Source organism: Hypanus sabinus, chromosome 32 (assembly GCF_030144855.1).
Source record: "Hypanus sabinus isolate sHypSab1 chromosome 32, sHypSab1.hap1, whole genome shotgun sequence".
Lineage (NCBI taxonomy): Eukaryota > Metazoa > Chordata > Chondrichthyes > Myliobatiformes > Dasyatidae > Hypanus > Hypanus sabinus.
The window spans coordinates 752,501-779,973 of NC_082737.1; the positions used below are offsets into that span (position 1 = coordinate 752,501).

General features: G+C 43.3%; 1 protein-coding gene across 3 annotated transcripts in view; it reads left to right on the forward strand.

The window, feature by feature from the left end:
• p3h3 (prolyl 3-hydroxylase 3) overlaps positions 1-27,473 on the forward strand; it is a 52,555-nt gene that overhangs the window by 12,230 nt on the left and 12,852 nt on the right. For all 3 annotated transcript variants that reach the window (XM_059955504.1, XM_059955505.1, XM_059955502.1), the window contains 4 exons: positions 20,719-20,771; positions 21,244-21,335; positions 21,574-21,701; positions 21,954-22,028. In XM_059955504.1, the coding sequence (XP_059811487.1) occupies positions 20,719-20,771; positions 21,244-21,335; positions 21,574-21,701; positions 21,954-22,028 (348 nt within the window). The remainder of the gene's footprint in view (positions 1-20,718; positions 20,772-21,243; positions 21,336-21,573; positions 21,702-21,953; positions 22,029-27,473) is intronic.

The following is a 27,473-nucleotide window of genomic DNA, read 5'->3' on the forward strand; positions in this document are numbered from 1 at the left end:
CAGGAAATGCATTTCAAACGTTTTCGCATGTCGGCAGGTAGATTTGACGATTTGGTTCATCGGTTTCGTATCGGTGCCGGAGAAGAAGCAGCCGGAAACGCGATGCTACCAGGAGGACCAATCGCAGTTGTTGCGGTCGGCGTCGCCGCGACACGCGTGTTACTTTTCTGGAGAGGTACACGTCACGCTACGGTGTAGGGTGTGGCGTAGGTACGAGGTAGAGGCAATGCACAAGTATAAATCAGCCTTAAGGCAGCACGGTTCCAAGACCAGCAGCGCGACAGAGCGTTCCTGGGTTCACTGCCGGATGGTGGGGAGGGGGAAACGATTCCGAAGATGTGGGGTGCAGCTCTCCAGGCCAGTAACGAGAAGCACACCCCAGATAGTGAGGTTCCTTTGATAAAGGACGCCTCCTCCTCTCGAAGATGTCCCTGATGCTGGTGGAGGCCTGGGCCCATGATACCGGCAAACCTCTGCAACCTCTTGCGGGGAGACCCTGTCCAGGAATACTGTCCACCGGAGCCCTGTCGGAACTTTCGGTGACGTGCCGAATCCCATCGAAGTCTCAATGAGGTGTGGCTACTGTCGGGCCCAGGATCGATCCTCGGACACGTTGATGCCCACAAACCTGGGAACCCCACCCACCCACCCCCGAGGAGGATTGGGGGGGGGTGTCCCTCCGGCTTCCCCTCCCCAGAGGTCCACACCCAGTTCCGTGGCTTCTGAGCATTGAGTGCCGACCGGCGATGCAGCGGGTCCAGCACCGGACTCCGAGGACGGCGATCAGGGGCAAAATCCAGCCGACTCCCTGCACGCTTCCTGCTCATGCGGGGTCGATCGTCAGGCTGGCAACTCAACCTCACGAAAGGAGAGTCAAGCGCGGTTTGCAAAGGCAGAATCGGCGCCCAGTGCATCACAGGGATTGAAAGGGAATTGGTTTATTATTGTTGACGTGTACCGAGATACAGTGACAATCTTGTATATCGTTCACACAGATCACATCATTACACAGTGTATTGAGGTGGAACAAGGTCAAACAATAACAGAATTGGAATTGGTTTATTATTGTTGACGTGTACCGAGATACAGTGACAATCTTGTCTTGTATATCATTCACACAGATCACATCATTACACAGTGTATTGAGGTGGAACAAGATCAAACAGTAACAGAATTGGAATTGGTTTATTGTTGTTGACGTGTAGCGAGATACAGTGACAATCTTGTATATCGTTCACACAGATCACATCATTACACAGTGTATTGAGGTAGAACAAGGTCAAACAGTAACAGAATTGGAATTGGTTTATTGTTGTTGATGTGTACCGAGATACAGTGACAATCTTGTATATCGTTCACACAGATCACATCATTACACAGTGTATTGAGGCAGAACAAGGTCAAACAATAACAGAATTGGAATTGGTTTACTGTTGTTGACGTGTACCGAGATACAGTGACAATCTTGTCTTGTATATCGTTCACACAGATCACATCATTACACAGTGTATTGAGGTGGAACAAGGTCAAACAATAACAGAATTGGAATTGGTTTATTGTTGTTGACGTGCACCGAGTTACAGTGACAATCTTGTCTTGTATATCGTTCACACAGATCACATCATTACACAGTGTATTGAGGTGGAACAAGGTCAAACAATAACAGAATTGGAATTGGTTTATTGTTGTTGACGTGCACCGAGTTACAGTGACAATCTTGTCTTGTATATCGTTCACACAGATCACATCATTACACAGTGTATTGAGGTGGAACAAGGTCAAACAATAACAGAATTGGAATTGGTTTATTATTGTTGACGTGTACCGAGATACAGTGACAATCTTGTCTTGTATATCGTTCACACAGATCACATCATTACACAGTGTATTGAGGCAGAACAAGGTCAAACAATAACAGAATTGGAATTGGTTTATTGCTGTTGACGTGTACCGAGATACAGTGACAATCTTGTATATCGTTCACACAGATCACATCATTACACAGCGTATTGAGGCAGAACAAGGTCAAACAATAACAGAATTGGAATTGGTTTACTGTTGTTGACGTGCACCGAGATGCAGTGACAATCTTGTCTTGTATATCGTTCACACAGATCACATCATTACACAGTGTATTGAGGTGGAACAAGGTCAAACAATAACAGAATTGGAATTGGTTTATTATTGTTGACGTGTACCGAGATACAGTGATAATCTTGCTTTGTATATCGTTCACACAGATCAAATCATTACACAATGTATTGAGGTGGAACAAGGTCAAACAATAACAGAATTGGAATTGGTTTATTATTGTTGACGTGTACCGAGATACAGTGACAATCTTGCTTTGTATATCGTTCACGCAGATCACATCATTACACAGTGTATTGAGGTGGAACAAGGTCAAACAATAACAGAATTGGAATTGGTTTATTATTGTTGACGTGTACCGAGATACAGTGACAATCTTGTCTTGTATATCATTCACACAGATCACATCATTACACAGTGTATTGAGGTGGAACAAGGTCAAACAGTAACAGAATTGGAATTGGTTTATTTGTGTTGACGTGTACCGAGATACAGTGACAATCTTGTATATCGTTCACACAGATCACATCATTACACAGTGTATTGAGGTAGAACAAGGTCAAACAGTAACAGAATTGGAATTGGTTTATTGTTGTTGACGTGTACCGAGATACAGTGACAATCTTGTATATCGTTCACACAGATCACATCATTACACAGTGTATTGAGGCAGAACAAGGTCAAACAATAACAGAATTGGAATTGGTTTACTGTTGTTGACGTGTACCGAGATACAGTGACAATCTTGTCTTGTATATCGTTCACACAGATCACATCATTACACAGTGTATTGAGGTGGAACAAGGTCAAACAATAACAGAATTGGAATTGGTTTATTGTTGTTGACGTGCACCGAGTTACAGTGACAATCTTGTCTTGTATATCGTTCACACAGATCACATCATTACACAGTGTATTGAGGTGGAACAAGGTCAAACAATAACAGAATTGGAATTGGTTTATTATTGTTGACGTGTACCGAGATACAGTGACAATCTTGTCTTGTATATCGTTCACACAGATCACATCATTACACAGTGTATTGAGGCAGAACAAGGTCAAACAATAACAGAATTGGAATTGGTTTATTATTGTTGACATGTACCGAGATACAGTGACAATCTTGTCTTGTATATCGTTCACACAGATCACATCATTACACAGTGTATTGAGGTGGAACAAGGTCAAACAATAACAGAATTGGAATTGGTTTATTGTTGTTGACGTGCACCGAGTTACAGTGACAATCTTGTCTTGTATATCGTTCACACAGATCACATCATTACACAGTGTATTGAGGTGGAACAAGGTCAAACAATAACAGAATTGGAATTGGTTTATTGTTGTTGACGTGCACCGAGTTACAGTGACAATCTTGTCTTGTATATCGTTCACACAGATCACATCATTACACAGTGTATTGAGGTGGAACAAGGTCAAACAATAACAGAATTGGAATTGGTTTATTATTGTTGACGTGTACCGAGATACAGTGACAATCTTGTCTTGTATATCGTTCACACAGATCACATCACTACACTGTGTATTGAGGCAGAACAAGGTCAAACAATAACAGAATTGGAATTGGTTTATTGCTGTTGACGTGTACCGAGATACAGTGACAATCTTGTATATCGTTCACACAGATCACATCATTACACAGCGCATTGAGGCAGAACAAGGTCAAACAATAACAGAATTGGAATTGGTTTACTGTTGTTGACGTGCACCGAGATGCAGTGACAATCTTGTCTTGTATATCGTTCACACAGATCACATCATTACACAGTGTATTGAGGTGGAACAAGGTCAAACAATAACAGAATTGGAATTGGTTTATTATTGTTGACGTGTACCGAGATACAGTGATAATCTTGCTTTGTATATCGTTCACACAGATCACATCATTACACAATGTATTGAGGTGGAACAAGGTCAAACAATAACAGAATTGGAATTGGTTTATTATTGTTGACGTGTACCGAGATACAGTGACAATCTTGCTTTGTATATCGTTCACACAGATCACATCATTACACAGTGTATTGAGGTGGAACAAGGTCAAACAATAACAGAATTGGAATTGGTTTATTATTGTTGACGTGTACCGAGATACAGTGACAATCTTGTCTTGTATATCATTCACACAGATCACATCATTACACAGTGTATTGAGGTGGAACAAGGTCAAACAGTAACAGAATTGGAATTGGTTTATTGTTGTTGACGTGTACCGAGATACAGTGACAATCTTGTATATCGTTCACACAGATCACATCATTACACAGTGTATTGAGGTAGAACAAGGTCAAACAGTAACAGAATTGGAATTGGTTTATTGTTGTTGACGTGTACCGAGATACAGTGACAATCTTGTATATCGTTCACACAGATCACATCATTACACAGTGTATTGAGGTGGAACAAGGTCAAACAATAACAGAATTGGAATTGGTTTATTATTGTTGACGTGTACCGAGATACAGTGACAATCTTGCTTTGTATATCGTTCACACAGATCACATCATTACACAATGTATTGAGGTGGAACAAGGTCAAACAATAACAGAATTGGAATTGGTTTATTATTGTTGACGTGTACCGAGATACAGTGACAATCTTGCTTTGTATATCGTTCACACAGATCACATCATTACACAGTGTATTGAGGTGGAACAAGGTCAAACAATAACAGAATTGGAATTGGTTTATTATTGTTGACGTGTACCGAGATACAGTGACAATCTTATATATTGTTTACACAGATCACATCATTACACAGTGTATTGAGGCAGAACAAGGTCAAACAATAACAGAATTGGAATTGGTTTATTATTGTTGACGTGTACTGAGATACAGTGACAATCTTGTCTTGTATATCGTTCACACAGATCACATCATTACACAGTGTATTGAGGTGGAACAAGGTCAAACAATAACAGAATTGGAATTGGTTTTTTGTTGTTGACGTGTACCAAGATACAGTGACAATCTTGTCTTGTATATCGTTCACACAGATCACATCATTACACAGTGTATTGAGGTGGAACAAGGTCAAACAATAACAGAATTGGAATTGGTTTATTATTGTTGACGTGTACTGAGATACAGTGACATTCTTGTCTTGTATATCGTTCACACAGATCACATCATTACACAGTGTATTGAGGTGGAACAAGGTCAAACAATAACAGAATTGGAATTGGTTTATTATTGTTGACATGTACCGAGATACAGTGACAATCTTGTATATTGTTTACACAGATCACATCATTACACAGTGTATTGAGGTGGAACAAGGTCAAACAATAACAGAATTGGAATTGGTTTATTGTTGTTGACGTGCACCGAGTTACAGTGACAATCTTGTCTTGTATATCGTTCACACAGATCACATCATTACACAGTGTATTGAGGTGGAACAAGGTCAAACAATAACAGAATTGGAATTGGTTTATTATTGTTCACGTGTACCGAGATACAGTGACAATCTTGTCTTGTATATCGTTCACACAGATCACATCATTACACAGTGTATTGAGGCAGAACAAGGTCAAACAATAACAGAATTGGAATTGGTTTATTGCTGTTGACGTGTACCGAGATACAGTGACAATCTTGTATATCGTTCACACAGATCACATCATTACACAGCGTATTGAGGCAGAACAAGGTCAAACAATAACAGAATTGGAATTGGTTTACTGTTGTTGACGTGCACCGAGATGCAGTGACAATCTTGTCTTGTATATCGTTCACACAGATCACATCATTACACAGTGTATTGAGGTGGAACAAGGTCAAACAATAACAGAATTGGAATTGGTTTATTATTGTTGACGTGTACCGAGATACAGTGACAATCTTGCTTTGTATATCGTTCACACAGATCACATCATTACACAATGTATTGAGGTGGAACAAGGTCAAACAATAACAGAATTGGAATTGGTTTATTATTGTTGACGTGTACCGAGATACAGTGACAATCTTGCTTTGTATATCGTTCACACAGATCACATCATTACACAGTGTATTGAGGTGGAACAAGGTCAAACAATAACAGAATTGGAATTGGTTTATTATTGTTGACGTGTACCGAGATACAGTGACAATCTTGTCTTGTATATCATTCACACAGATCACATCATTACACAGTGTATTGAGGTGGAACAAGGTCAAACAGTAACAGAATTGGAATTGGTTTATTGTTGTTGACGTGTACCGAGATACAGTGACAATCTTGTATATCGTTCACACAGATCACATCATTACACAGTGTATTGAGGTAGAACAAGGTCAAACAGTAACAGAATTGGAATTGGTTTATTGTTGTTGACGTGTACCGAGATACAGTGACAATCTTGTATATCGTTCACACAGATCACATCATTACACAGTGTATTGAGGCAGAACAAGGTCAAACAATAACAGAATTGGAATTGGTTTACTGTTGTTGACGTGTACCGAGATACAGTGACAATCTTGTCTTGTATATCGTTCACACAGATCACATCATTACACAGTGTATTGAGGTGGAACAAGGTCAAACAATAACAGAATTGGAATTGGTTTATTGTTGTTGACGTGCACCGAGTTACAGTGACAATCTTGTCTTGTATATCGTTCACACAGATCACATCATTACACAGTGTATTGAGGTGGAACAAGGTCAAACAATAACAGAATTGGAATTGGTTTATTATTGTTGACGTGTACCGAGATACAGTGACAATCTTGTCTTGTATATCGTTCACACAGATCACATCATTACACAGTGTATTGAGGCAGAACAAGGTCAAAAAATAACAGAATTGGAATTGGTTTATTATTGTTGACATGTACCGAGATACAGTGACAATCTTGTCTTGTATATCATTCACACAGATCACAGCATTACACAGTGTATTGAGGTGGAACAAGGTCAAACAATAACAGAATTGGAATTGGTTTATTGTTGTTGACGTGCACCGAGTTACAGTGACAATCTTGTCTTGTATATCTTTCACACAGATCACATCATTACACAGTGTATTGAGGTGGAACAAGGTCAAACAATAACAGAATTGGAATTGGTTTATTATTGTTGACGTGTACCGAGATACAGTGACAATCTTGTCTTGTATATCGTTCACACAGATCACATCATTACACAGTGTATTGAGGCAGAACAAGGTCAAACAATAACAGAATTGGAATTGGTTTATTGCTGTTGACGTGTACCGAGATACAGTGACAATCTTGTATATCGTTCACACAGATCACATCATTACACAGCGTATTGAGGCAGAACAAGGTCAAACAATAACAGAATTGGAATTGGTTTACTGTTGTTGACGTGCACCGAGATGCAGTGACAATCTTGTCTTGTATATCGTTCACACAGATCACATCATTACACAGTGTATTGAGGTGGAACAAGGTCAAACAGTAACAGAATTGGAATTGGTTTATTATTGTTGACGTGTACCGAGATACAGTGACAATCTTGCTTTGTATATCGTTCACACAGATCACATCATTACACAATGTATTGAGGTGGAACAAGGTCAAACAATAACAGAATTGGAATTGGTTTATTATTGTTGACGTGTACCGAGATACAGTGACAATCTTGCTTTGTATATCGTTCACACAGATCACATCATTACACAGTGTATTGAGGTGGAACAAGGTCAAACAATAACAGAATTGGAATTGGTTTATTATTGTTGACGTGTACCGAGATACAGTGACAATCTTATATATTGTTTACACAGATCACATCATTACACAGTGTATTGAGGCAGAACAAGGTCAAACAATAACAGAATTGGAATTGGTTTATTATTGTTGACGTGTACTGAGATACAGTGACAATCTTGTCTTGTATATCGTTCACACAGATCACATCATTACACAGTGTATTGAGGTGGAACAAGGTCAAACAATAACAGAATTGGAATTGGTTTTTTGTTGTTGTCGTGTACCAAGATACAGTGACAATCTTGTCTTGTATATCGTTCACACAGATCACATCATTACACAGTGTATTGAGGTGGAACAAGGTCAAACAATAACAGAATTGGAATTGGTTTATTATTGTTGACGTGTACTGAGATACAGTGACATTCTTGTCTTGTATATCGTTCACACAGATCACATCATTACACAGTGTATTGAGGTGGAACAAGGTCAAACAATAACAGAATTGGAATTGGTTTATTATTGTTGACGTGTACCGAGATACAGTGACAATCTTGTATATTGTTTACACAGATCACATCATTACACAGTGTATTGAGGTGGAACAAGGTCAAACAATAACAGAATTGGAATTGGTTTTTTGTTGTTGACGTGTACCAAGATACGGTGACAATCTTGTCTTGTATATCGTTCACACAGATCACATCATTACACAGTGTATTGAGGTGGAACAAGGTCAAACAATAACAGAATTGGAATTGGTTTATTATTGTTGACGTGTACTGAGATACAGTGACATTCTTGTCTTGTATATCGTTCACACAGATCACATCATTACACAGTGTATTGAGGTGGAACAAGGTCAAACAATAACAGAATTGGAATTGGTTTACTGTTGTTGACGTGCACCGAGATACAGTGACAATCTTGTCTTGTATATCGTTCACACAGATCACATCATTACACAGTGTATTGAGGTGGAACAAGGTCAAACAATAACAGAATTGGAATTGGTTTATTGTTGTTGACGTGCACCGAGATACAGTGACAATCTTGTCTTGTATATCGTTCACACAGATCACATCATTACACAGTGTATTGAGGCAGAACAAGGTCAAACAATAACAGAATTGGAATTGGTTTATTATTGTTGACATGTACCGAGATACAGTGACAATCTTGTCTTGTATATCATTCACACAGATCACAGCATTACACAGTGTATTGAGGTGGAACAAGGTCAAACAATAACAGAATTGGAATTGGTTTATTGTTGTTGACGTGCACCGAGTTACAGTGACAATCTTGTCTTGTATATCGTTCACACAGATCACATCATTACACAGTGTATTGAGGTGGAACAAGGTCAAACAATAACAGAATTGGAATTGGTTTATTATTGTTGACGTGTACCGAGATACAGTGACAATCTTGTCTTGTATATCGTTCACACAGATCACATCATTACACAGTGTATTGAGGCAGAACAAGGTCAAACAATAACAGAATTGGAATTGGTTTATTGCTGTTGACGTGTACCGAGATACAGTGACAATCTTGTATATCGTTCACACAGATCACATCATTACACAGCGTATTGAGGCAGAACAAGGTCAAACAATAACAGAATTGGAATTGGTTTACTGTTGTTGACGTGCACCGAGATGCAGTGACAATCTTGTCTTGTATATCGTTCACACAGATCACATCATTACACAGTGTATTGAGGTGGAACAAGGTCAAACAATAACAGAATTGGAATTGGTTTATTATTGTTGACGTGTACCGAGATACAGTGACAATCTTGCTTTGTATATCGTTCACACAGATCACATCATTACACAATGTATTGAGGTGGAACAAGGTCAAACAATAACAGAATTGGAATTGGTTTATTATTGTTGACGTGTACCGAGATACAGTGACAATCTTGCTTTGTATATCGTTCACACAGATCACATCATTACACAGTGTATTGAGGTGGAACAAGGTCAAACAATAACAGAATTGGAATTGGTTTATTATTGTTGACGTGTACCGAGATACAGTGACAATCTTGTCTTGTATATCATTCACACAGATCACATCATTACACAGTGTATTGAGGTGGAACAAGGTCAAACAGTAACAGAATTGGAATTGGTTTATTGTTGTTGACGTGTACCGAGATACAGTGACAATCTTGTATATCGTTCACACAGATCACATCATTACACAGTGTATTGAGGTAGAACAAGGTCAAACAGTAACAGAATTGGAATTGGTTTATTGTTGTTGACGTGTACCGAGATACAGTGACAATCTTGTATATCGTTCACACAGATCACATCATTACACAGTGTATTGAGGCAGAACAAGGTCAAACAATAACAGAATTGGAATTGGTTTACTGTTGTTGACGTGTACCGAGATACAGTGACAATCTTGTCTTGTATATCGTTCACACAGATCACATCATTACACAGTGTATTGAGGTGGAACAAGGTCAAACAATAACAGAATTGGAATTGGTTTATTGTTGTTGACGTGCACCGAGTTACAGTGACAATCTTGTCTTGTATATCGTTCACACAGATCACATCATTACACAGTGTATTGAGGTGGAACAAGGTCAAACAATAACAGAATTGGAATTGGTTTATTATTGTTGACGTGTACCGAGATACAGTGACAATCTTGTCTTGTATATCGTTCACACAGATCACATCATTACACAGTGTATTGAGGCAGAACAAGGTCAAACAATAACAGAATTGGAATTGGTTTATTATTGTTGACATGTACCGAGATACAGTGACAATCTTGTCTTGTATATCATTCACACAGATCACAGCATTACACAGTGTATTGAGGTGGAACAAGGTCAAACAATAACAGAATTGGAATTGGTTTATTGTTGTTGACGTGCACCGAGTTACAGTGACAATCTTGTCTTGTATATCGTTCACACAGATCACATCATTACACAGTGTATTGAGGTGGAACAAGGTCAAACAATAACAGAATTGGAATTGGTTTATTATTGTTGACGTGTACCGAGATACAGTGACAATCTTGTCTTGTATATCGTTCACACAGATCACAGCATTACACAGTGTATTGAGGCAGAACAAGGTCAAACAATAACAGAATTGGAATTGGTTTATTGCTGTTGACGTGTACCGAGATACAGTGACAATCTTGTATATCGTTCACACAGATCACATCATTACACAGCGTATTGAGGCAGAACAAGGTCAAACAATAACAGAATTGGAATTGGTTTACTGTTGTTGACGTGCACCGAGATGCAGTGACAATCTTGTCTTGTATATCGTTCACACAGATCACATCATTACACAGTGTATTGAGGTGGAACAAGGTCAAACAGTAACAGAATTGGAATTGGTTTATTATTGTTGACGTGTACCGAGATACAGTGACAATCTTGCTTTGTATATCGTTCACACAGATCACATCATTACACAATGTATTGAGGTGGAACAAGGTCAAACAATAACAGAATTGGAATTGGTTTATTATTGTTGACGTGTACCGAGATACAGTGACAATCTTGCTTTGTATATCGTTCACACAGATCACATCATTACACAGTGTATTGAGGTGGAACAAGGTCAAACAATAACAGAATTGGAATTGGTTTATTATTGTTGACGTGTACCGAGATACAGTGACAATCTTATATATTGTTTACACAGATCACATCATTACACAGTGTATTGAGGCAGAACAAGGTCAAACAATAACAGAATTGGAATTGGTTTATTATTGTTGACGTGTACTGAGATACAGTGACAATCTTGTCTTGTATATCGTTCACACAGATCACATCATTACACAGTGTATTGAGGTGGAACAAGGTCAAACAATAACAGAATTGGAATTGGTTTTTTGTTGTTGTCGTGTACCAAGATACAGTGACAATCTTGTCTTGTATATCGTTCACACAGATCACATCATTACACAGTGTATTGAGGTGGAACAAGGTCAAACAATAACAGAATTGGAATTGGTTTATTATTGTTGACGTGTACTGAGATACAGTGACATTCTTGTCTTGTATATCGTTCACACAGATCACATCATTACACAGTGTATTGAGGTGGAACAAGGTCAAACAATAACAGAATTGGAATTGGTTTATTATTGTTGACGTGTACCGAGATACAGTGACAATCTTGTATATTGTTTACACAGATCACATCATTACACAGTGTATTGAGGTGGAACAAGGTCAAACAATAACAGAATTGGAATTGGTTTTTTGTTGTTGACGTGTACCAAGATACGGTGACAATCTTGTCTTGTATATCGTTCACACAGATCACATCATTACACAGTGTATTGAGGTGGAACAAGGTCAAACAATAACAGAATTGGAATTGGTTTATTATTGTTGACGTGTACTGAGATACAGTGACATTCTTGTCTTGTATATCGTTCACACAGATCACATCATTACACAGTGTATTGAGGTGGAACAAGGTCAAACAATAACAGAATTGGAATTGGTTTACTGTTGTTGACGTGTACCGAGATACAGTGACAATCTTGTCTTGTATATCGTTCACACAGATCACATCATTACACAGTGTATTGAGGTGGAACAAGGTCAAACAATAACAGAATTGGAATTGGTTTATTGTTGTTGACGTGCACCGAGATACAGTGACAATCTTGTCTTGTATATCGTTCACACAGATCACATCATTACACAGTGTATTGAGGCAGAACAAGGTCAAACAATAACAGAATTGGAATTGGTTTATTATTGTTGACATGTACCGAGATACAGTGACAATCTTGTCTTGTATATCATTCACACAGATCACAGCATTACACAGTGTATTGAGGTGGAACAAGGTCAAACAATAACAGAATTGGAATTGGTTTATTGTTGTTGACGTGCACCGAGTTACAGTGACAATCTTGTCTTGTATATCATTCACACAGATCACATCATTACACAGTGTATTGAGGTGGAACAAGGTCAAACAATAACAGAATTGGAATTGGTTTATTATTGTTGACGTGTACCGAGATACAGTGACAATCTTGTCTTGTATATCGTTCACACAGATCACATCATTACACAGTGTATTGAGGCAGAACAAGGTCAAACAATAACAGAATTGGAATTGGTTTATTGCTGTTGACGTGTACCGAGATACAGTGACAATCTTGTATATCGTTCACACAGATCACATCATTACACAGCGTATTGAGGCAGAACAAGGTCAAACAATAACAGAATTGGAATTGGTTTACTGTTGTTGACGTGCACCGAGATGCAGTGACAATCTTGTCTTGTATATCGTTCACACAGATCACATCATTACACAGTGTATTGAGGTGGAACAAGGTCAAACAATAACAGAATTGGAATTGGTTTATTATTGTTGACGTGTACCGAGATACAGTGACAATCTTGCTTTGTATATCGTTCACACAGATCACATCATTACACAATGTATTGAGGTGGAACAAGGTCAAACAATAACAGAATTGGAATTGGTTTATTATTGTTGACGTGTACCGAGATACAGTGACAATCTTGCTTTGTATATCGTTCACACAGATCACATCATTACACAGTGTATTGAGGTGGAACAAGGTCAAACAATAACAGAATTGGAATTGGTTTATTATTGTTGACGTGTACCGAGATACAGTGACAATCTTATATATTGTTTACACAGATCACATCATTACACAGTGTATTGAGGCAGAACAAGGTCAAACAATAACAGAATTGGAATTGGTTTATTATTGTTGACGTGTACTGAGATACAGTGACAATCTTGTCTTGTATATCGTTCACACAGATCACATCATTACACAGTGTATTGAGGTGGAACAAGGTCAAACAATAACAGAATTGGAATTGGTTTTTTGTTGTTGTCGTGTACCAAGATACAGTGACAATCTTGTCTTGTATATCGTTGACACAGATCACATCATTACACAGTGTATTGAGGTGGAACAAGGTCAAACAATAACAGAATTGGAATTGGTTTATTATTGTTGACGTGTACTGAGATACAGTGACATTCTTGTCTTGTATATCGTTCACACAGATCACATCATTACACAGTGTATTGAGGTGGAACAAGGTCAAACAATAACAGAATTGGAATTGGTTTATTATTGTTGACGTGTACCGAGATACAGTGACAATCTTGTATATTGTTTACACAGATCACATCATTACACAGTGTATTGAGGTGGAACAAGGTCAAACAATAACAGAATTGGAATTGGTTTTTTGTTGTTGACGTGTACCAAGATACGGTGACAATCTTGTCTTGTATATCGTTCACACAGATCACATCATTACACAGTGTATTGAGGTGGAACAAGGTCAAACAATAACAGAATTGGAATTGGTTTATTATTGTTGACGTGTACTGAGATACAGTGACATTCTTGTCTTGTATATCGTTCACACAGATCACATCATTACACAGTGTATTGAGGTGGAACAAGGTCAAACAATAACAGAATTGGAATTGGTTTATTATTGTTGACGTGTACTGAGATACAGTGACATTCTTGTCTTGTATATCGTTCACACAGATCACATCATTACACAGTGTATTGAGGCAGAACAAGGTCAAACAATAACAGAATTGGAATTGGTTTATTATTGTTGACGTGTACCGAGATACAGTGACAAACTTGTCTTGTATATCGTTCACACAGATCACATCATTACAGTGTATTGAGGTAGAACAAGGTCAAACAATAACAGAATTGGAATTGGTTTACTGTTGTTGACGTGTACCGAGATACAGTGACAATCTTGTCTTGTATATCATTCACACAGATCACAGCATTACACAGTGTATTGAGGTGGAACAAGGTCAAACAATAACAGAATTGGAATTGGTTTATTGTTGTTGACGTGCACCGAGTTACAGTGACAATCTTGTCTTGTATATCGTTCACACAGATCACATCATTACACAGTGTATTGAGGTGGAACAAGGTCAAACAATAACAGAATTGGAATTGGTTTATTATTGTTGACGTGTACCGAGATACAGTGACAATCTTGCTTTGTATATCGTTCACACAGATCACATCATTACACAATGTATTGAGGTGGAACAAGGTCAAACAATAACAGAATTGGAATTGGTTTATTATTGTTGACGTGTACCGAGATACAGTGACAATCTTGCTTTGTATATCGTTCACACAGATCACATCATTACACAGTGTATTGAGGTGGAACAAGGTCAAACAATAACAGAATTGGAATTGGTTTATTATTGTTGACGTGTACCGAGATACAGTGACAATCTTGTCTTGTATATCATTCACACAGATCACATCATTACACAGTGTATTGAGGTGGAACAAGGTCAAACAATAACAGAATTGGAATTGGTTTATTATTGTTGACGTGTACCGAGATACAGTGACAATCTTGCTTTGTATATCGTTCACACAGATCACATCATTACACAATGTATTGAGGTGGAAGAAGGTCAAACAATAACAGAATTGGAATTGGTTTATTATTGTTGACGTGTACCGAGATATAGTGACAATCTTGCTTTGTATATCGTTCACACAGATCACATCATTACACAGTGTATTGAGGTGGAACAAGGTCAAACAATAACAGAATTGGAATTGGTTTATTATTGTTGACGTGTACCGAGATACAGTGACAATCTTATATATTGTTTACACAGATCACATCATTACACAGTGTATTGAGGCAGAACAACGTCAAACAATAACAGAATTGGAATTGGTTTATTATTGTTGACGTGTACTGAGATACAGTGACAATCTTGTCTTGTATATCGTTCACACAGATCACATCATTACACAGTGTATTGAGGTGGAACAAGGTCAAACAATAACAGAATTGGAATTGGTTTTTTGTTGTTGACGTGTACCAAGATACAGTGACAATCTTGTCTTGTATATCGTTCACACAGATCACATCATTACACAGTGTATTGACGTGGAACAAGGTCAAACAATAACAGAATTGGAATTGGTTTATTATTGTTGACGTGTACTGAGATACAGTGACATTCTTGTCTTGTATATCGTTCACACAGATCACATCATTACACAGTGTATTGAGGTGGAACAAGGTCAAACAATAACAGAATTGGAATTGGTTTATTGCTGTTGACGTGTACCGAGATACAGTGACAATCTTGTATATTGTTTACACAGATCACATCATTACACAGTGTATTGAGGTGGAACAAGGTCAAACAATAACAGAATTGGAATTGGTTTATTGTTGTTGACGTGCACCGAGTTACAGTGACAATCTTGTCTTGTATATCGTTCACACAGATCACATCATTACACAGTGTATTGAGGTGGAACAAGGTCAAACAATAACAGAATTGGAATTGGTTTATTATTGTTGACGTGTACCGAGATACAGTGACAATCTTGTCTTGTATATCGTTCACACAGATCACATCATTACACAGTGTATTGAGGCAGAACAAGGTCAAACAATAACAGAATTGGAATTGGTTTATTGCTGTTGACGTGTACCGAGATACAGTGACAATCTTGTATATCGTTCACACAGATCACATCATTACACAGCGTATTGAGGCAGAACAAGGTCAAACAATAACAGAATTGGAATTGGTTTACTGTTGTTGACGTGCACCGAGATGCAGTGACAATCTTGTCTTGTATATCGTTCACACAGATCACATCATTACACAGTGTATTGAGGTGGAACAAGGTCAAACAACAACAGAATTGGAATTGGTTTATTATTGTTGACGTGTACCGAGATACAGTGACAATCTTGCTTTGTATATCGTTCACACAGATCACATCATTACACAATGTATTGAGGTGGAACAAGGTCAAACAATAACAGAATTGGAATTGGTTTATTATTGTTGACGTGTACCGAGATACAGTGACAATCTTGCTTTGTATATCGTTCACACAGATCACATCATTACACAGTGTATTGAGGTGGAACAAGGTCAAACAATAACAGAATTGGAATTGGTTTATTATTGTTGACGTGTACCGAGATACAGTGACAATCTTGTCTTGTATATCATTCACACAGATCACATCATTACACAGTGTATTGAGGTGGAACAAGGTCAAACAGTAACAGAATTGGAATTGGTTTATTGTTGTTGACGTGTACCGAGATACAGTGACAATCTTGTATATCGTTCACACAGATCACATCATTACACAGTGTATTGAGGTAGAACAAGGTCAAACAGTAACAGAATTGGAATTGGTTTATTGTTGTTGACGTGTACCGAGATACAGTGACAATCTTGTATATCGTTCACACAGATCACATCATTACACAGTGTATTGAGGCAGAACAAGGTCAAACAATAACAGAATTGGAATTGGTTTACTGTTGTTGACGTGTACCGAGATACAGTGACAATCTTGTCTTGTATATCGTTCACACAGATCACATCATTACACAGTGTATTGAGGTGGAACAAGGTCAAACAATAACAGAATTGGAATTGGTTTATTGTTGTTGACGTGCACCGAGTTACAGTGACAATCTTGTCTTGTATATCGTTCACACAGATCACATCATTACACAGTGTATTGAGGTGGAACAAGGTCAAACAATAACAGAATTGGAATTGGTTTATTATTGTTGACGTGTACCGAGATACAGTGACAATCTTGTCTTGTATATCGTTCACACAGATCACATCATTACACAGTGTATTGAGGCAGAACAAGGTCAAACAATAACAGAATTGGAATTGGTTTATTATTGTTGACATGTACCGAGATACAGTGACAATCTTGTCTTGTATATCATTCACACAGATCACAGCATTACACAGTGTATTGAGGTGGAACAAGGTCAAACAATAACAGAATTGGAATTGGTTTATTGTTGTTGACGTGCACCGAGTTACAGTGACAATCTTGTCTTGTATATCGTTCACACAGATCACATCATTACACAGTGTATTGAGGTGGAACAAGGTCAAACAATAACAGAATTGGAATTGGTTTATTATTGTTGACGTGTACCGAGATACAGTGACAATCTTGTCTTGTATATCGTTCACACAGATCACATCATTACACAGTGTATTGAGGCAGAACAAGGTCAAACAATAACAGAATTGGAATTGGTTTATTGCTGTTGACGTGTACCGAGATACAGTGACAATCTTGTATATCGTTCACACAGATCACATCATTACACAGCGTATTGAGGCAGAACAAGGTCAAACAATAACAGAATTGGAATTGGTTTACTGTTGTTGACGTGCACCGAGATGCAGTGACAATCTTGTCTTGTATATCGTTCACACAGATCACATCATTACACAGTGTATTGAGGTGGAACAAGGTCAAACAATAACAGAATTGGAATTGGTTTATTATTGTTGACGTGTACCGAGATACAGTGACAATCTTGCTTTGTATATCGTTCACACAGATCACATCATTACACAATGTATTGAGGTGGAACAAGGTCAAACAATAACAGAATTGGAATTGGTTTATTATTGTTGACGTGTACCGAGATACAGTGACAATCTTGCTTTGTATATCGTTCACACAGATCACATCATTACACAGTGTATTGAGGTGGAACAAGGTCAAACAATAACAGAATTGGAATTGGTTTATTATTGTTGACGTGTACCGAGATACAGTGACAATCTTATATATTGTTTACACAGATCACATCATTACACAGTGGATTGAGGCAGAACAAGGTCAAACAATAACAGAATTGGAATTGGTTTATTATTGTTGACGTGTACTGAGATACAGTGACAATCTTGTCTTGTATATCGTTCACACAGATCACATCATTACACAGTGTATTGAGGTGGAACAAGGTCAAACAATAACAGAATTGGAATTGGTTTTTTGTTGTTGTCGTGTACCAAGATACAGTGACAATCTTGTCTTGTATATCGTTCACACAAATCACATCATTACACAGTGTATTGAGGTGGAACAAGGTCAAACAATAACAGAATTGGAATTGGTTTATTATTGTTGACGTGTACTGAGATACAGTGACATTCTTGTCTTGTATATCGTTCACACAGATCACATCATTACACAGTGTATTGAGGTGGAACAAGGTCAAACAATAACAGAATTGGAATTGGTTTATTATTGTTGACGTGTACCGAGATACAGTGACAATCTTGTATATTGTTTACACAGATCACATCATTACACAGTGTATTGAGGTGGAACAAGGTCAAACAATAACAGAATTGGAATTGGTTTATTATTGTTGACGTGTACTGAGATACAGTGACATTCTTGTCTTGTATATCGTTCACACAGATCACATCATTACACAGTGTATTGAGGCAGAACAAGGTCAAACAATAACAGAATTGGAATTGGTTTATTATTGTTGACGTGTACCGAGATACAGTGACAAACTTGTCTTGTTTATCGTTCACACAGATCACATCATTACAGTGTATTGAGGTAGAACAAGGTCAAACAATAACAGAATTGGAATTGGTTTACTGTTGTTGACGTGTACCGAGATACAGTGACAATCTTGTCTTGTATATCATTCACACAGATCACATCATTACACAGTGTATTGAGGTGGAACAAGGTCAAACTATAACAGAATTGGAATTGGTTTATTATTGTTGACGTGTACCGAGATACAGTGACAATCTTGTCTTGTATATCGTTCACACAGATCACATCATTACACAGTGTATTGAGGTGGAACAAGGTCAAACTATAACAGAATTGGAATTGGTTTATTATTGTTGACGTGTACCGAGATACAGTGACAATCTTGTCTTGTATATCATTCACACAGATCACATCATTACACAGTGTATTGAGGTGGAAAAAGGTCAAACAATAACAGAATTGGAATTGGTCTGCCACTCTACCATTCACTGTGTAAGATGCTGGTTGTCCCATGTAAAAATCTCCTGCTGGGAGCCATGTTTGATATGTGCAGCTGTAACCAGAAAATCAGGGGGCGCCTGGGGCTCGTGTCCCTCCTTCCCGATGGAAGCAGTGAGAATGGAGCACGGTCTGGATGGTGGTGGGGGGAGAGGGTCACTGATGATGGACAGTGCTCCTTGTGGACGAGCTTGACATTTGGGGGTATACGGAATGAGGGGGAGCAGCTGAGACATGTACATGAACAGCGTTTCAGGGGCAGGTGCAGATAGGGAATAGTTGGATAGGAGGCATACAGGCGAAACACAGGCTGATGGGACTAACTCAGGTGGGTCAGCATGGACAAATGGGCTGAAGGGCCTTATTCTCTGCTGGGTTATTCTACGCGTCTCCACTGGAGTTTTTTGTTTCAAGGTCAAGTTTAATTCTCAATTCGACCATACATGAGGACAGCCGAGAGAAACAGTATTTCTGTAGGGCCAAGGAGTGAAACATAGTACTGACAGTCCCACACACAGCACCAGGCAGGTATAGCTCCTAGAAGAGATCAGCGAGATACAGTTGCACACAAACACAGTCCCAGTCCCTGAGTCGCTGGGCTTTGTAGCAGTCTGCAGTCGAGCTCTTTTTTATGTCTTGTCTTCTGCTGAGCGAACACTGGGGGGCAGCAGCGACCCCAGCTTGGCCTCGGCCCCCACTGCCCCCGGTGGAGTGGGCTGACTCCCACTGCCTCTCCGCTGGGTGGCTATCAGCAGGCGAGCCCGCGGCTTGAAGCCCAGTCCGGGCTACAAGCGCGCAGCTCACCCATCGCCTGTCGGTGAATCGGACTTCACATCCTGATCCGGCACCCCGACCGGTCTCCCACTGAGCTCTCCACCACCTGCTCGACTTGCTACAGGCATCCCCTGTCTAAGATACGGTGTCCTTCCCCCCCCCCCCCCCGAGGGTGAATATCCCTCGCACTGCATGCCCTAGGGTTGGGGTGTGGCGAGTGAGGAGAGATTGAACCCTCCCTCCTGTGTGCAGGATTCCTGGACCCCTCCGGAGATCGTTCCCGAGTCGGTGAAGGCCAAGCACAGGTGAGTGGGATCCACCACCTCGATTCTTCTCCCTCCATTGCCTGCTCCTTCCTTCCTGTTCCTCCTTGTTGCCCCTCCCTCTTTGTCACTCCTCATTGTCCCTCCCTCCTCTTGCTCTCCCACCTTGCCACATGCCCCTTCCTTCTCTCTGTCCTAAACTCTCCCACCTCCCTGCCTCTTCTCCACTCTCAGCTCCTTCACTAGCCCCCTCACCGCCCCCCCTCTTCATCGTTCCTCCCTCCTCGCCTCCCCTCCCATCTTTCTCTCACACCCTCCTCACTATCTCTCCCACCTTGCCAAACTCCTCTTCCTACTCTCCATCTTTAACCCTCGCTGCCCCTCCGTCCTCGCCACCCCTGCCCCCTTGGTGCCCATCCTCCATCTCTGTCCCGGCCCCTCCATCCCTCAACCCCCCCTTCCCTCAGTCCAGCCTGAACCCTGACTGCACTGACCTCTGCCTGCCCTGTCTCAGAGCCGAGGCCGGAGACAGCCGGAAGTCTGCCCCACGGAACGCGACGACCAGCCGGAAGCGGGAGCCCAGGCGGGGGCTGGACATCCTGAAAGGTCAGTGTGAGATCCGTCTGGGGTGCTGGGGGTGTCGGGGTCTGTCTGTCTCACAGACGTCCCTCTGTCTGCCAGACAGGTCTGTTTGTGTCTATCGGTCCTGCAGACTGCGGACGCCAGGGGTGTCTGGGTCTGTCTGTCTCACAGATGGTGTGTCTGGGGCCGCCTGTCCACCAGCGGTGTGTGTGTGGGGGTGTCTGGATCCTGCCTCACTCTCCCTCCCACCCTCTCCCCTCAGCCTCCTCGCCTTCCTTCGCCTCGATCTCGCTGGTGACAGAGGGCGGGGAGCCAGACGGCAGTCGACTTGCGCAGATAGACGGGGTCCTGAGCCACGCGGACTGCGTCCGCCTCCGGCGGCTGGCCAACGTAAGTCCCAGACCGGGAGGGGGGGGGGAGGGAGGAGAGAGGGGGATTGAAGGAGCGATTGGAGGAGGGATGGGGATGGTTGGGGAAGGAGGGGGGTGAACAGGTGGGAGGAGAGGGAGAGCAGAGGGGTAAGGGAGGGATGAGAGGAGGCAGAACAGGGGGAGGTATCAGCGACGAGGGGAGGGGTGGAGGGTTGAAGGGAGGGAGGCAACTCTGACGAGCTAACCCCGCTCCTCCCTCCTGTCCCCACAGACTGCGGAGGAACTGACCCAGACGCAGGGAGACAAGCCTCAGAGGCGAGGGCTGGCGGTCCTGGAGGCGATGAAGGTGAAGGGGGAGGAAAGGCACGGTGAGGGGGATCGGGCCAGGGCGTCCAGCCCGCCCGGTAACAGGGGGATCGGGCCAGGGCGTCCAGCCCGCCCGGTAACAGGGGGATCGGGCCAGGGCGTCCAGCCCGCCCGGTAACAGGGGGATCGGGCCAGGGCGTCCAGCCCACCCGGCAAGAGGGGGATCGGGCCAGGGCGCCCAGCCCGCCCGGCAAGAGGGGGATCGGGCCAGGGCGCCCAGCCCGCCCGGCAAGAGGGGGATCGGGCCAGGGCGTCCAGCCCGCCCGGCAAGAGGGGGATCGGGCCAGGGCGCCCAGCCCGCCCGGCAAGAGGGGGATCGGGCCAGGGCGCCCAGCCCGCCCGGCAAGAGGGGGATCGGGCCAGGGCGCCCAGCCCGCCCGGCAAGAGGGGGATCGGGCCAGGGCGCCCAGCCCGCCCGGCAAGAGGGGGATCGGGCCAGGGCGTCCAGCCCGCCCGGCAAGAGGAGGATCGGGCCAGGGCGCCCAGCCCGCCCGGCAAGAGGGGGATCGGGCCAGGGCGTCCAGCCCGCCCGGCAAGAGGGGGATCGGGCCAGGGCGTCCAGCCCGCCCGGCAAGAGGGGGATCGGGCCAGGGCGTCCAGCCCGCCCGGCAAGAGGGGGATCGGGCCAGGGCGTCCAGCCCGCCCGGCAAGAGGGGGATCGGGCCAGGGCGTCCAGCCCGCCCGGCAAGAGGGGGATCGGGCCAGGGCGTCCAGCCCGCCCGGCAAGAGGGGGATCGGGCCAGGGCGTCCAGCTCGCCCGGCAAGAGGGGGATCGGGCCAGGGCGCCCAGCCCGCCCGGCAAGAGGGGGATCTGGCCAGGGCGTCCAGCCCGCCCGGCAAGAGGGGGATCTGGCCAGGGCGTCCAGCCCGCCCGGCAAGAGGGGGATCTGGCCAGGGCGCCCAGCTCGCCCGGCAAGAGGGGGATCGGGCCAGGGCGCCCAGCCCGCCCGGCAAGAGGGGGATCGGGCCAGGGCGTCCAGCCGGCCCGGCAAGAGGGGGATTGGGCCAGGGCGTCCAGCCCGCCCGGCAAGAGGGGGATCGGGCCAGGGCGTCCAGCCCGCCCGGTAACAGGGGGATCGGGCCAGGGCGTCCAGCCCGCCCGGTAACAGGGGGATCGGGCCAGGGCGTCCCACTCGCCCGGCAAGAGGGGGATCGGGCCAGGGCGTCCAGCCCGCCCGGTAACAGGGGGATCGGGCCAGGGCGCCCAGCCCGCCCGGCAAGAAGGGGATCGGGCCAGGGCGTCCCACTCGCCCGGTAAGAGGGGGATCGGGCCAGGGCGTCCAGCCCGCCCGGCAAGAGGGGGATCGGGCCAGGGCGCCCAGCCCGCCCGGTAACAGGGGGATCGGGCCAGGGCGTCCAGCCCGCCCGGTAACAGGGGGATCGGGCCAGGGCGTCCAGCCTGCCCGGTAACAGGGGGATCGGGCCAGGGCGTCCCACTCGCCCGGCAAGAGGGGGATCGGGCCAGGGCGTCCAGCTCGCCCGGCAAGAGGGGGATCGGGCCAGGGCGTCCAGCCCGCCTGGCAAGAGGGGGATCGGGCCAGGGTGTCCAGCCCGCCTGGCAAGAGGGGGATCGGGCCAGGGCGTCCCACTCGCCCGGTAAGAGGGGGATCGGGCAGGGCGTCCAGCTCGCCCGGCAAGATGGGGATCGGGCCAGGGCGTCCAGCTCGCCCGGCAAGAGGGTGGGGACACACACAGCAGTACAGCTCAGCAAACAGGCCCTTTGCCCACAACGCTGTACTTTTCTTTGTCAATTGTTTTATTGTATCTTTCCAAGACGGATACGTAATGGTCATAATAGCACAAAGGGAGTGGGATGACACTGTTGGCAATTAACACATGTAAGTAGAAACACCAATATAATTGACCTCCCAAACTCCTAATATGGACGTGATACAAAGAAATAAAAAGTTGGAAAAAAACCCCAAACTGAGAAATCAAAAACAAAGTAAACTAAACTAAGCAGAACTAAAAACTAAACTAAGCAAAGCTGGGCTATTCCGTTATATCGGATAAAATCATTAATGTCGTCAACTCCACTCCTCTACTCAAATTAAAAAATGATATAAAGAATTTGGAAAAGGTCAAATTACACTCTATGAAAGTATTGGATAAAAGGCCTCCAAGTTTCTTTAAATTTAACTGAGATCAAAGGTACCACTTCTAATTTTTTCTAAGTTTAAACAGGACACAGTTTGGGAAAACCATTGAGATGTGGTTGGAGGATTAATCTCTTTCCAGTTCAATAAAATTTCTATTTGTGCTAAACACACGTTGATTCAATTTAAGGTGGTACATATGTCTAAAGGTAAATTAGCTTGTTTTCACTCTCTTATAAGTCCGATCTGTGATAGACGTCATTCTGGGGCAGCCTCTCTAACTCATATGTTTTGGTCTTGTCCTCTTTTGGGAAAATGTTGGAAAAATATTTTTGATACATTCTCTACAGTTTTACACGTTGATTTACAACCTCACCCTATCACTGCAATTTTTGGCTTAGCAATGATTGATCTGCCCTCTTCCGCTCGGCGGATGATTGCATTTGCTACTTTAACGGCTGGAAGATCTATTTTGTTGAGTTGGAAAGGGATGAATCCTCCACAATGTTATACTGAGACAGTTAAGCTAGCAATTAAACACCCGACTGAACTAATCCCCTCTGCGTCCACAATATCCCTATCCCTCCACTCTCTGTACATTCAAGCACCTGTCTTGGTCTGTTACGTATCCCGTAACTGGGTCACTTACCAGCAAAGATAGAGAGGTCCGTTGAAGTCTGTTGATACTATTTTTAACAGTATTTATTGATAAAAATACACAAAATAATATCAATGCAAATATACAGATAATATACGTCGTCAATACTAAATCTAAAAGTGCGGGTATAATAATAATCAATAAGAAATAGCTCTATCGTTGTCTAGGGGATAATGTATTGTCCGATGGAAATATAAAAGTCACTTTAGTTCATGCAGGCTGCAGCCTTTTGGGGACCGCTGGGTTTGCAATGGTTGGAGAGAGAGAGAGATTTGGAGAAAAACTTGCTGGCTTTCCTTTTATGATTTAGTCCCGTTGGTGCGGCCGTTCACTTGTGGCCTCTCCTTTAGCTAAAGCTGTTCTTCCGTGGTGAGGCCGCCAATCCCAGGCGGGGGAAGGACGCACACGAGCCCCCACCGGCTTCGCTATTAAACGTTGTCACGGGATTTCTAGTGTTTCTCTATTGTGCCTAAAGGGGTTGTTGCCCAGACCCTCTTTTATCCTCTCTCACGGGGTCTCAGATGTCAATCAGGTTGGGGTGATGCAATCCCTCAACCAGTCCACTCTGGTCATCCCCTGAGGGGTTTCAATGAATAGTACAGTACTCAATACACAATTCCGTCTCCAAGATACAATAGCCGTTATCAGTGGTTTTGTTTCGCTGAGGCCAGGACACATTCCAAACCTTGTGGATTCTCTCTCATGTCCTGGGTCCCAGACCGGAATTAAATCTTGCGATTCTCAAAAAGGAGGGGGCGACTTTGTACCCTTCGGCCCCTCAGAGTTGCGGCACATTCGTAACAGGACTCCGTGATCGTATCTGCTTCCACTGGGTTCCAGGCACCTACCCCTCTCTCTCTGGAGAAACTTGCCCCTGTCCACCTGCCCCCGCTCATCTAAGTGTGTGCCCTCTGGTTTTAGGCAGTTTGACCCTGGTTAAAAAGAAAAGGCTGCCTCTTGTAATCTTGTCAACCTCTATCTGATCTCCCCTCAGCCTCCGATGCTCCAGAGAAAACAACCCAAGTTTATCCTGCCTCTCGTGATAGCACATGCCCTCTAAACCAGACAGTATCCTGGTAAACCTCTTCTGCACTCTCTCCGAAGCCTCAACATCCTTCCGATAGTGGGGTGACCAGAATGTCTGCAATGCCCCAGATGTGGCCTCACCAGGGTTATACAAAGTTGCAACACAACCTCTTGACTTTTGACCTCAATGCCTCGACTAACAACATCAGCATCCATAAGCCTTCTTAACCACCTTATTGAACTCATTCTGGTATGTGACATTTCAACCCTGGGAAGGAGATACTCTCTGTCCACTCTATCTCTGCCTCTCAGATGTTATAAACCTCTATCTGATCTTCCCTCAGCCTCCGATGCTCCAGAGAAATTTACCCAAGTTTATCCTGCCTCTCGTGATAGCACATGCCCTCTAAACCAGACAGTATCCTGGTAAACCTCTTCTGCACCCTCTCCAAATACCCCACGTCCTTCCAGTAATGGGGCAAACTGAACTGAAGGAAGGGTAAGATGAAGGGACACATACCAATCCTCACAGAGGGATCAGAAGTGAAGAGAGTGAGCAGCTTTAAGTTCCTGGGTGTCAAAATCTCTGAGTCAAAAACCTGGTCCCAATATATAGATGTAGTTATAAAGAAGGTAAGACAGAGGCTATACTTCATTAGGAGTTTGAAAGCATGTCAACAAATATGCTCAAAAGCTTCTATAGATGTACCACAGAGAGCATGATCAATCTCCAGGGTGCCCCTGTACATTCTCCCCGTGAGCTCAGGGTGCTACGGTCCCTTCCAGAGATGTGCAGGTCAGTCAGCGACCTGGTGTAGCTGCCTCGTTACCCGGCAGAGTCTCTAACGATATTTCCCGTTCCTGGATGTCAGGATCTCCGGGGACCCAACCTGGTCCCAACACATCGATGCAGCTACAAAGACCATAATACACAGGAGCAGACGTAGGCCATTCAGCCCATCGAGACTGAGGGGTGATCATAACGATAGACAGTTTAAAAGATATGTCTGTATATCGGGGTGGAGATGCGTCTCTACCGAAGGAGGTGTAAGGTGCTCCTTCCCTCCGCTAGCCTGCAGACCACCCTCGGGCAAAGTGTAGCATCTGCTTCGTCCCCGATCAGGGTGACGGGAAACCATGGGAGCAGGTGACGGATGTTTGTACGAGCAGCCGGTGCAGATCACGAGTCTTGGCGCCAGGCAGACAATCCCTGAGGAGTATTGATAATGGCTGGGGTCACCTATCTTGTAAAGACACTGCACAGAAAGATGATGACAAACCAGTCCTGTAGAAAGGTTTGCCAAAAGCCATCATGCCCACGTCGTAATGGCATGGTGCAGAATGCTGACGTCACGGGACGTGGCACATAGTGATGATGTCACAGGCCCCCAGCGATGGTGACAGGATACCGTATATGGTAGGGTGTGTAAGCTAGTCAATGGCGTCACGGGGGTGATTGCACTCGCTCTGTTTCCCAGAGTCGGGGAGACGAGAGCCAGAGGGCACGGGTTTAGGGTGAGGGGAGCGATTTAACAGGACCTCAGGGACAACTCTCCCACCCAATACACAGTCCTGCGCAAAAGTCTCGGGCACACACACAGACACCAGGCAAGGGCATTTGATTGCAAACAATCGCTTTACTAAT